The 12,251-nt window shown below is 37.2% G+C and overlaps 1 protein-coding gene across 4 annotated transcripts; it reads left to right on the forward strand.

Moving 5' to 3' along the window:
• Positions 1,070–11,880, forward strand: LOC109358357 (lysine-specific histone demethylase 1 homolog 3-like). Of its 4 annotated transcripts, XM_019602535.1 has the most exons (13): positions 1,070–1,297; positions 1,606–2,932; positions 3,026–3,623; positions 4,456–4,597; positions 4,788–5,109; positions 5,204–7,059; positions 7,215–7,308; positions 7,685–8,103; positions 9,058–9,756; positions 9,925–9,999; positions 10,278–10,537; positions 10,626–11,241; positions 11,556–11,880. In XM_019602535.1, exons 2-11 carry the CDS (start codon positions 1,705–1,707, stop codon positions 10,341–10,343), a joined length of 5,499 nt encoding a protein of 1,832 aa, XP_019458080.1. In that variant the 5' UTR covers positions 1,070–1,297; positions 1,606–1,704; the 3' UTR covers positions 10,344–10,537; positions 10,626–11,241; positions 11,556–11,880. The 4 variants fall into 4 exon arrangements, with proteins under 4 accessions (XP_019458080.1, XP_019458077.1, XP_019458079.1 ...); XM_019602532.1 differs by having other exon boundaries at positions 1,606–3,623; XM_019602534.1 differs by having other exon boundaries at positions 1,606–3,623; positions 5,210–7,059.

The raw sequence follows: 12,251 nt of genomic DNA on the forward strand, positions 1-12,251 counted from the left end.
AATAACATTGGATTGAAACTTGTCTACAGCTTTTGTTTTTGGAAAATTCCATAGTGTGCATTGCATTTCTTACCCGTTTCCTAAAATCACTTGCTTGTTACTACTTAAAAGAAGGTGAAGTTGTAATTGGAGGTTGAAAGTTGAAACATAAAATTAAATCTCGAATCATGGATGGAGTTCATGCCCTTTTGGATTTTTCTGTACTCTCAATGTTAAAGTATAACTATTAGGATATCTTTATGAATTGAAAAAGAAAATGAAGGGAAAACTTTGAGTCATCTCACCAGTATATTTTATGACTCTCAGTCTTCCATTTCTCTTCCAAAATTCAACTCGTAAATAAATCTTTAGTTACAAACCTATATGCCCTCAATCTGATTAACAAAGTAATATAGTTGAAAGTAAGTTCAATGCAAATTGATCTATTTGATGGTAATATATGATTATCTTTATCCAAATATTAACTTGAACTATATCCATTATAATAGCGTTAGAGGTATATTGTGGCAGTAGCATTCAGTGGCCTGGCTTGTGCCTTTGGTCAAAATGAGATGATTTACAAAGAGAGCTATAGTGCATTTTTGTGGACTTATTATGAAGTAATTCCTAATTTATACCACAAGCATTATCTTGACCATCTTTGGGAATATTCCAATATGTTATTCACTTAATATATTTCTTTATTCTTAGTCATAAAATATAAAGTTAATATATATTAAATTCAAGTTTTACTTTTCTAGCTAACAAGAAGTCGGAGACATCATATGTGGTTCTCTATCCTTAGTTGAGGGAAATCATTATAATTTTTTTGAATAATGAATTAATCTGTTACCGTGTTTGTGATTGATCCTCCTCATATGTGTCACTCTCGCAAATTGAACAAACAATCTTGGGGATAAGTGGAGTCTTATACCACTTGACCAACTACCGTTGGTAAATTATTGTAAAAATATAAATCACTAATCTTTACTATAATTATTTAATGCTTTTATATTAAGTCATTATTAATTTTATTTGTGTGAAATTATTAGTTTTATTATTATTATTAAGTAATTCAATCTTTGCAAAGTTGCAATTACATTTTCCTGATATTGCAAAATTTCATTGGTATTATTCTCCCTCCCTTCTCCTCCCCAAATCGCAGTCCCTCGTTACTCATCACGGCGCAGTTACAGAGCACACGTTTTCCGTTGACGTGAGAAGCCGTTACTCGTTTTTGTTACCTTTGCCGAACTTCACTCTCTCAAAACGATTTCAGGAGAAGAAATCATAGCATCTGAGAAAAACATAAACACAGGTGCGATACGACATCGTTTTTTATCTGAATTTCTGTATCTCCATATACACATAGGTTTATATATATATATATATCTCCAGATAACTCATATCTAGTGTGTTTTTGTATCGGGTTTTCTTTTTACTCACTGATTCACATAAGCTTTGAAATTAATAATAAATTTTGCTGTGAATGTTTAGAGATTTGATTGGTGTTGAGCTTGTTGGATTAGATAACTATCACATTTTATTTATGGCTTTGTTATGTATGTAACTGAATTAGGATTTTCATAGAAATACGAACTTAGGTTTTAATTTTTCTAATGACAGAAGTTGGAAGGAAAAAAATTGGTGCTGTTTTGGAGTGAAATTGGGGTTAAATAATTATTTGAAGATTCTGTTGGAAACCCAGGGTTAGGCAGAGAAAAAATGGATGGAAAAGATAAGAGGATTAGGGCGAAGAATAAGAGATCGAAGGCGGTGGAAATTGGTTTTGATTTGGATGATAATGAAACCATTGGCTCTATGTTTAAGCTAAAGAGGCTGAAGAAGAAGGTTAATTTGGCGCCGGAGGGGTCTTGTGGTGATGTAGGCAAGAGTGGTGAGGTTGTTGAGAAAGATTCAGTTGCTGCAAAAAAGGATTTCGGAGATATGGATGATACCTTGGCTAGTTTCAGGAGGAGGTTGAAGGATCTAAAGAGGAATCGGGGATCTGAAGCCAGTGGAGGAAGAAGTTATGCTTTGAATGTAGGGCTGGAGTCTTCTGATAGATCTCTGAATGTTTCTGTTGAGGGAATTGAGGGTCATGGTTTGCCTGGTGATGATTTCGTTGCTCAGGAATCAAGGGGCACCATTAATAATGAGAAAGGGGGATGTTTGTTGCGTGGTGATGGCCTGGAGCACTCTTATGATGAAAATATGGAAGACTCCTTGTCAGTGATTGTCCGAAAGGCACAATCTAATTTGATTAAGAAATCACGGACCTCTTCAAGTTCAAAGAAAAAAAAAGGGATTGAGAATGTGGATAATGACCTGAGACCTGGCTCTGAAAGTGTTCCTGAAACTGTAGATTCTGTGGCTGAATTTAGATCTAGACCTGCTTCTGCCTTGGGATCGGTGAGGAAAGATCTGACATGTTCCGGTTCTGTGTCACAATCATCTGCTCCGGGTCAATTTTCTTCCATGTCTGTAATTGATAGACAAAAGTATGACTGTTTTCAAGAGGGTATTGCTGAGGGCATTTGCAATTCAAACATTCCAGGTGAACCATTAGTTGATCACTGTCTCTCAACTAACGTCGGCAAAGGGGATAGACAACTCTTAAATCGGTGTTCTTCCAGGTTAGATGGTGTTGAAATAATTGATACCGTGCTTCTTTCAAAATTTGGGGAGGTGGTACATGAATGTACTGAGAGTGAGTTCAAGGATAGATCGACTGATGAGCTATCACAAATGTGTGATGATGCTTCAAAACATGGTGTTTCTATTTCTATTGAGAAAGAAAGTTCCTTACCTTCTCATGACATTGAGCCCTTGATTAAATCGGCTGAAAATATATTGAGTGAGAACAATTTTACGGTTTCTGGAAACTTTTTCCAGGAATCATCAGGCAATGAAGCTCTAAAGCTTTCTGGATCCCATGTGGAGGAGGATGGAGGTGTAAAATCTGAAACTGAGTTTATTTCTGGTAGAAATTTCTGTGATTATAGTAGTTTAGATACAAAGGCTGAAGTGAAAGATTATATTTTAGGTTCTTCAATTGAAAAAAATGATGTAATGGCTGGTGGCAGTTTATCTCCTATGATGTCTAATGAAGCCAATGAATATGAATTGGCTAATGAGTCAAATCACCAAGAGAAACCTTCAGAAATATGTAATATTCCAAAAGACTCTACTGTTTCAGTTTTGGAATGCTTAGATCCAGTTCAATCCGATGGATCCTCCCCTCCATCTGCAATTCCAGATGAAAATGAGAATTATGCAGAATGCCATGCCTCTCTGTCTGATTTTGTCAACAATGATGGTAAGATATCAGCTGTTCCACGTGCGGTGCGAAAGGCCAAAATGCTTAAGCATGGAGACATGACTTATGAGGGGGATGCTGATTGGGAGATTTTAATAAATGATCAATCTCTTCACAGAAGCCAAGTTGTTATAGATGATGACCACACTCTTAGAGCAAGGGAGAAGCTTGATTCCTCTTTTAATGTTACCGATGACTCTGAAAGTGTTGCAGTAGTAGCTGTATCAGCTGGACTCAAAGCCCATGCAGCTAGTCCAATTGAGAAAATAAAATTTAAGGAGATCTTGAAGCGTAAAGGTGGTCTCAAGGAATACTTGGATTGCAGGTAGATAGCCTTTCAAACAGATCTTTCTGTTCGCTTGCAATTGATTCTGCAAGTGTTCAGAAAGGTTGCATATTTCTTCTGTATTTTGAGTTCATAGTGTATTATGCTGTAAGTACAGAGAACTGTTTTAGTTAGTGGTTGTTGATTGTATGTGTTGTTTGTTTTCTTAAACATGAAAATTAGGGGATTGGAGTCTTGCTGTATTTTCCTATGTTCACTTGTATATCTGGGTTGATTAACAGCTTGTTCATGGCCATTTAAAGAGAAAGTAACAGGAAAAGTTAGTGCTCATAGGATCTATCTCGTGTCATTTTCTCATTCTCTCTCCTTTTGTGATTTAGTTGTAATAGTTTTTCATATACAAATTTATGTTGGGAGTACTTCATCACTATCTAATTTCTTCTACATTTGAAAGATGTTTTGCTGGTAGGAGTGTCAATTTTTATACTTCTATTGAGATTACTGAGCTGATACCCTTCAATGCTATTCCTTGTTTTATTCAGAAGTTGGTGATAGTTTTTTTAACATATTACTTGTTATTGTGTACAATATCACTCTGTTTTTATCGGACTAGCTGCTATCTTCTGATTTATTATTAAGTAATGGGATTTAGTTTTTTAATTGCTTTTATGCTTCTTGAAAGATCTGTACAGCAATATTAGAAACTTAAATTAGCATATAACATCAGCTTCGTAAATGCTACTGTCTAATTACTAGAAGTCTAGAACTAGGATATGATGGATTTTTGTGTTTGTGTTTGTTTTTAAGCAAACTATAGCTCAAAGTTGATGTCTTTGTTACATCCTTTTTTACATCTTTTTAACGCTTGCAGAAATAAGATCTTAAGTATTTGGAGCAGAGATATTACACGCATTTTGCCTCTTGCTGAATGTGGAGTTAGTGATATCCATTCTGACGATGAAGGTCCTCGTTCTTTTCTTATCAGGGAAGTCTACGCATTTCTGGATCAATGTGTAAGTTTGTGCGCCATGTTGCTTTCAGCTATCACTTTTATTTCCTTTTCACTTTTTATTACAATAATATATGGATGCATATTTATTGGGTTTATTAATTTAAAATGTTTTTCTTTTGCCAAAAAAATCATATCCAGTGTATGTTTTGTGGTAAAGTTGGAACTTTAAAATGATAAAATTGTTTTGGCAGGGTTACATAAATGTTGGAATCTCCTCTCAAGAGGAGATTCTTGGAAATAGTGCAAGTAATTGCTGTAAACTTGTAAAAGAAAAAGGTTTTGAGGAAAGTTCGACAGCTTCGGTGGCTGACTCTGAAGATGGAGTTTCCTTTATTGTTGGTCAGACTAAAATGTCAGATACTTCCGTGGAGATTAACAATGGTCTAACAGTGGATTACAAAGACCTGAAAACAGAAGCTGCAGAAGACAGAAGGCTTTTCAATGCAGCAATGATGAGTATATCAAATATGAGACAACATGAAGAAGGAAAATATTATGACTACCAGGAAAATGGTGGGAGTCAGGACCAATGTAGTGAATTACAGATGTAATTATTAATAGCTCTATTCTTTCTAAATTTCTGATTGCACATTTACTTTTCTTGTAGCTACAGGGCAAAGCAATGAATCCACCTGTGTTAAATCCACATTAGGTGATCAGATAGATGATCTTCTGCAGTCTGATTCAGAGGCTAGAAAGAGAGTGATTGTGATTGGAGCTGGTCCTGCTGGGCTAACTGCTGCCCGTCATTTGAAACGTCAGGGATTTCCTGTAACTGTACTTGAGGCTAGGAGTAGGATAGGAGGTCGAGTATTTACAGATCACTCATCTCTTTCTGTCCCTGTGGATCTCGGTGCTAGCATTATCACTGGTGTTGAGGCTGATGTGGCCACTGAGAGAAGACCAGATCCTTCTGCATTGGTTTGTGCTCAATTGGGCCTTGAATTGACAGTGCTAAACAGTGATTGCCCTCTTTACGACACAGTGTCAGGACAAAAGGTTCCACCAGATATGGATGAAGCACTGGAAGCTGAATACAATATTCTTCTTGATGACATGGAATTGCTCGTTGCTCAGAAAGGTGAACAAGCAATGAGAATGTCTCTTGAAGATGGTTTAGAATATGCCCTTAAGATTCGCCGTATGGCACACTCTGGAAGTATTGAAGAAAATGAAAAAGATAATTCTGGTTGTAGTCCATTTGATTCTAGAAGAGACTGTACTGTGAAGAAAAAAACTGACAAGGAGATTTTGAGTCCTCTGGAGAGGAGGATTATGGATTGGCACTTTGCTCATTTGGAGTATGGTTGTGCTGCTTTGCTTACAGAAGTTTCTCTTCCCTATTGGAATCAAGATGATGTCTATGGAGGATTTGGGGGAGCTCATTGTATGGTTAAAGGGGGTTACAGCACTGTTGTTGAGTCTTTGGGAGAAGGGCTTCCTGTCCACTTGAACCATGTCGTAACAAATGTGTCTTATGGCATCAAGGAATCTGGCCAGAATAATAAAGTCAAAGTTTCTACGTCAAATGGGAACGACTTCTTTGGAGATGCTGTCCTCATCACTGTTCCACTAGGCTGTTTGAAGGCTGAAACTATACAATTCTCCCCTCCTTTGCCGCCATGGAAATATTCTTCTGTTCAGCGTCTTGGCTTTGGAGTTCTCAATAAAGTGATCTTGGAATTTCCTTGTGTGTTTTGGGATGATGCTGTGGATTACTTTGGAGCGACAGCTGAGGAAAGAGGCAAAAGAGGTCACTGCTTTATGTTCTGGAATGTCAGGAAAACAGTTGGGGCTCCTGTCCTTATAGCATTAGTGGTTGGTAAGGCAGCCATAGATGGTCAGAGTTTGAGCTCTACTGATCATGTCAACCATGCATTGAAAGTTCTCCGTAAACTTTTTGGGGAGGCTTCAGTACCTGATCCTGTTGGACATGTCGTGACTGATTGGGGTAGGGATCCTTTTAGCTATGGTGCTTATTCTTATGTTGCTATTGGAGCATCAGGAGAAGACTACGATATATTAGGGAGGCCAGTTGATAATCACTTGTTTTTTGCTGGTGAAGCGACCTGCAAAGAACATCCTGATACAGTTGGTGGTGCAATGATGAGTGGACTACGGGAGGCTGTTCGCATAATTGACATATTTAGCACTGGAAATGATTACACTGCAGAAGTGGAGGCAATGGAAGCTGCCTCGAGACAGTTAGATACCGAAAATGAAGTTGGGGATATAACAAAGAGACTCAACACAATAGAGCTTTCTAACCTATTCTACAAGAACTCTTTGGATGGTGCTCAAATCTTAACCCGGGAAGCTTTACTAAGAGAAATGTTCCTTAATGCGAAAACCAATGCTGGGCGCTTGCATGTGGCCAAAGAATTGCTATGCCTTCCTGTTGGAAACTTGAAGTCCTTTGCTGGGAGTAAAGACGGGCTAGCTGTTCTCAACTCATGGATACTGGTACTAATTCACTTGACATATTATTTTCAAATTATTTTGTTTCTTGTCGAATAGCTTGTACATGCAACCTTTACTTTTAGAAATCTAAACATCTTTATTTTATGCTTATGATTTTTTTTTAGATTTTGTGCTTCATAGTTCATATCTCATCACAGGACTCAATGGGGAAGGATGGTACCCAACTCTTGCGGCACTGTGTGCGACTTCTTGTGCGTGTTTCAACTGATCTGCTTGCTGTACGCTTGTCAGGTAATTATGCGTGTCTTTTTGAGTCTATGAATTTGCATTAGTCTATACATGTAAGTACGTGAATTATTGTCATGGGGTTTTATTACTGTATCTTATCCATGTGTTGCATGTAATACTTTGAGGGAGAAATATTAGGTTGATTGGATGGAACCTGGTTTTAGTGATACAAGAATAATATTTCCCATACTATTTTTCTTTTACTAATGGTCATAAATTCCTATCTAGTGATCGGCCTAACGTAATTAAACTATGAACTATCCAGCGGAAGATATATTTATGCTCCGGCAGATTTTCCTATCAGATGGAGTCATGTGGGAATACGATGTCCACAGTTTCCCTTGTATTTTTGTTTATCTATTGCTATTATTGGGTGTAGGAATAGGGAAAACAGTGAAGGAAAAAGTTTGTGTGCATACCAGCCGCGACATTCGTGCTATAGCAAGCCAGTTGGTCACTGTATGGCTTGAAGTATTCCGCAAGGAGAAAAAAGCTTCTAATGGGGGATTGAAGTTGTCAAGACAAGCAACTGCTGTAGATTTACTAAAGAGAAAATATTTAAAAGATTCAGCCTCAGGAAAGCCACCCCTGAGTACACATCATGGTAGCTTTGAGAATAAAGGAACACAACATGCAACCATTGTTTCAAGGCATGAGGCCAATTCTTCCAGGTCCCAAGGTTCAATTGGCAAAGTACTCATCGAGACGGAGGATAACTGCTATGTTATTTCTGAAGAAGAACGGGCTGCGATAGCTGCTGCAGAAGCTGCCCGTGCTAAAGCTCATGCTGCTGCTGAGGTTTGCTTCTCCTAGAACTTTAGTTTTAATTTCATAAATCTGCTTCTCTGGTGCTTCTGAAAATCATCAGTTGATAATCACAAGCTAAATTGCTCGTAATTACTATTGCAGTAGCATACAGTAGTTGAGTTATGACTAATGAGTTCCAAGGCTTAACTGGATGAAAATTATGTTTGTTGAGGATGCAACATTAAGGTTTTTGGAGTCTCGGGAACCACATTGTGACTGCATTGGCGACATTTTTCTGCAGTAATCTGCAATGCAATGGTTTTGGGAGTATCCAAACCTCGTCCACGACCACAATTTATAACCCTGACAATGTGTTAGCAGTAACATACTAGGCATAATTTAGTTTTATTTCAGTATGCTAATTCATATTTTCATCATTTATTTGTATATAGATTCTTATATACATAATTTTTAAGCCAGTCCTATGTTGAACAATTTTCAGTAGCTAGAGCTTGGCTTGTAGTGTAATATTTTTCTATCTGTGTTATGTCCTTGTGTTTTAGATGTTGTCTCACTACACTGCTTTGTGTTTGCATGCTAATTCTGATTTGGCTAAAGGACATTCATCGTTGTTTTTAAATTTTGGCTTTCCCCATTTTATCTTAGTCACTTCTTCTGTCTCCATGGTGTTCTGCACTTTATTTAAATTTTCATGGACGGCTCATTATCTTGTGTATGCATTCATCTCCCGCCGTCAAATGTATTATTTCCTTAGCTGATATAAGATCATAAAAAGGAGTGGATTTTCCCAGATGCTTTGACTAAATACATGACCATTTTCTGGGGATATATTTTTCATGACAAATACTCTTTTTCCTGGCAAGTGATAGAGTGAAGCGATGTATCCAAGCATTATTGTACTGCCTCCTGACAGATACTATATGCTCCTTTCCCTATTTGATTCCCATGATGGTTAAAAGTTCTTGTGATTCTTGTTCTTTGCAGGCATATGCTGCTGCAGAAGCCAGGCGCAGTAAGTTGTTACAGCTTCCTAAGATACCCTCATTCCAGAAATTTGCTTCAAAAAATGATGAATTTGATAGCAGAAAAAAGTGGTCTGGTGCTTTGGGAAGGCAAGATTGTATTTCAGAGATTGATTCGAGGAATTGTAGAGTTAGGGACTGGTCTGTTGATTTTTCTGCTGCTTGTGTTAACCTTGACAATTCTAGAATGCCCGTTGATAACCTTTCACAGAGGAGTCACTCAAATGAGATTGCCAGTCATTTGAGTTTCAGAGAGCACTCGGGAGAAAGTGTCGCTGTGGACAGCAGTATATATACAAAAGCTTGGATTGACACAGGTAGTGGTGTGGGAATAAAAGATTCTGATGCCATAGATAGATGGCAATCTCAAGCAGCTGCAGCTGATTCTTATTTTTCAAATCCAAGCATAAATTTGAAGGATGAGGAAGATTCAAATGTCTGTTCAAGGTTACCCATCTGGAAGCATGATGGTATGGCAAATGAGAGTTCTATTTCACAGGTTACTGTAAATATGGAAGCCTTGAAAAGTCATTCCCGTGGAACAGATCATATCAAACAGGCTGTTGTGGATTATGTTGGTTCACTACTTATGCCCCTTTATAAAGCAAGGAAACTAGACAAGGATGGCTACAAGGCTATAATGAAGAAAAGTGCAACGAAGGTAATTTTCATCCTTCACTTTGCCTCTCCTTCTATTTACTGAATTCCTGAAGTATTAGTATATTTTGTAAGGTAGGTAGGAGGTTAAAAGGAATAACTGATCTTGGATAGTACTGTTACTAGGCATATAGTCTTCTTCCATTTCTTACCTTCCTGGTTTTAATTTCAGGTCATGGAGAAAGCCACAGATAAAGAAAAAGCTATGACTGTTGACGAGTTTCTAGATTTTAAGCGAAAGACTAAGGTACTTTATGTTCTTTTCCTTTATAATAATAGGTCTATCTACTAATCTTTTGGCATTCCTCCTTCCTAACATGTCCTTTCAGAATATGTATTAATTTTTTTGACATTTGCATGATTTACTGCTCCAAAGCCAGCTTCTTCGAAATGGGTTGGTATAATGTGGTTGGCTTCAGAGTTAACATTTTTTGTCACTGCTCCAAAGCCAGCCTCATGTGCTTCAGACATTCTCTTGACTGTTTTCTTTCTCACTAACTTTGGTTGGATGCCTAAAACATGCAGATTCGCTCCTTTGTGGACACATTGATTGAGAGACACATGGCAATGAAACCAGATATGAAGTCTTAATGTCCCTTGTAGGGAATAGCCTGTATTTTTTGTACTGCTGCGAAGCAGTTACTGAAGTCCGGTTCTTAAGTTTTGACAGCTGTGGTCATTGACATTCTTTCTGATGAGCACCTTAGTCTGCCAATGTAAATGATCCAGAGGGGTGCTGTTGAAACAGATAAAACCTCATCAATCTAGATTGAGTGGTCACTTTGGTAATTTCTCCTCCTGGTAACCTTGAACATAGTACTAAACACCAATGGTGGATTACCAGTAAACAGGCCTTACTAATTTTATAAACAGGTTCAATGCAAATATCACTTGGATCATTGGTTTGAAGATGACAGCAGATTGCAATCATCCATTGTTCAATATTTTATCTTATGTCGAGGTTTATATCCGAGGGTGGAAAATTTAGATCCTGTTTTGATTAAAGGGGTTTCTAATGGACAAGACTTCAATTTGTACAGCTTAGGATTGTTTAGTGATGACAAGCATGCATAACCATTTCCTACGGCCTAGAAGAAACATTTATGTTTAACATCAATTAGTAACTTCAATTTCATTCTCCTAAGTGGGGATTTAACTATGCTTCCAATTTCATCATGTTTCTGTATGTTTTTTGTGTTAGGTGTGCTTGTGTATGCACCTTGTCTATCTACAGTGTAATCACCTTCCAATTGTGTTCCAAAAGAAATTAACTACAGACATCTATCGTCACCAAATAAGCCCTTCATCTAGCTACAATTATGATTCAATGGATTACAACATGGGGATTTCGACATCTTCTGAACTGTGTATAATCCAAAAGCCACTTCTATATTGGCTGTTCTCTTTTGCTAATTATTGCTTAAACCTTTTTCTATTGTTTGCTAGGCTGAGAAAGATTATTATGTCAGTCACAGATGGGAGGTAATAGGTATTTTATCCTTCTCCTGTGATTTGGTGTTTATTTCAATTCTTACCTTCACGGCCGATTTTGAAGGTCTGATTTTTGCATGCGCACATGCCTATTGCACATACCAATCAAAATCTTAGCATAATTTTAGGTAGGACTTTGTTGTCTTAATAAATCGTCACTGTAATGACGAGTATTTGATTGGATGTGCCTGGTAGACATGCCCATACATGATGTCTTCTGTTTTCTTAATCTTTTGGCCCTTCATTTTGATGTCCCCATTGGTGGAGCTTGATGTCCCTATTATGATTCTGTTGTCTTTGTTTCTGCTGCAGACTGTCTTACTCCAGCAGTATGTATTATTGGATAATGTAAAATATTGCTGCCACGAAATTTAAAATCCAATATCTACAAGGGTTGAGCACATTCATGTCACCGTAAGCATTTTTTTACTCAACCATTCAAGCTTATATATATCCCTTCATGTTGGTCGTGCCTATGGTAATTGTGTTTAGATTTTTTAGTGAAGCTATGTATCCTGGTGTCTTTAATTTTGGATGCATTTATCATATGCTTCGTACCATTTAAAGCTGTCATTTATTCAGTTGTTCTCTCACATCATTTAGCTACAAACATTTTAGGCTTATATTAGTTAGGATTGATGATGGTTTTGGTGTTTCTCATTTGATAGATTTTGATGTCCGGCAATATCATCGAATAAAAAACAGAACACGCCTGAATGCTGAATGGTATGATACAACATTATCTTCGGAATTGCCTTAATGTTGATATATGTGCTTCTGGTTGTCTGATACTGAAATGGCATTATTCCAATACACCAGACATGTGAGATTCCTCTCCGGCTTTATTATTAATTGAGAAAAGACCTACTTTGGTCATTCAATTTTTTTTTAATTGTACTAATTTAGTCCTTCAAAAATTAAAATTAAAAAACTTAACATGGCTCCTGATAGAGACTGTATTAACTCATGTTCACGATCTTTGGGTAGTAGTTTGCATTGTTTTTTACT

This window comes from Lupinus angustifolius, chromosome LG10, assembly GCF_001865875.1.
Source record: "Lupinus angustifolius cultivar Tanjil chromosome LG10, LupAngTanjil_v1.0, whole genome shotgun sequence".
NCBI classification, from domain to species: domain Eukaryota; kingdom Viridiplantae; phylum Streptophyta; class Magnoliopsida; order Fabales; family Fabaceae; genus Lupinus; species Lupinus angustifolius.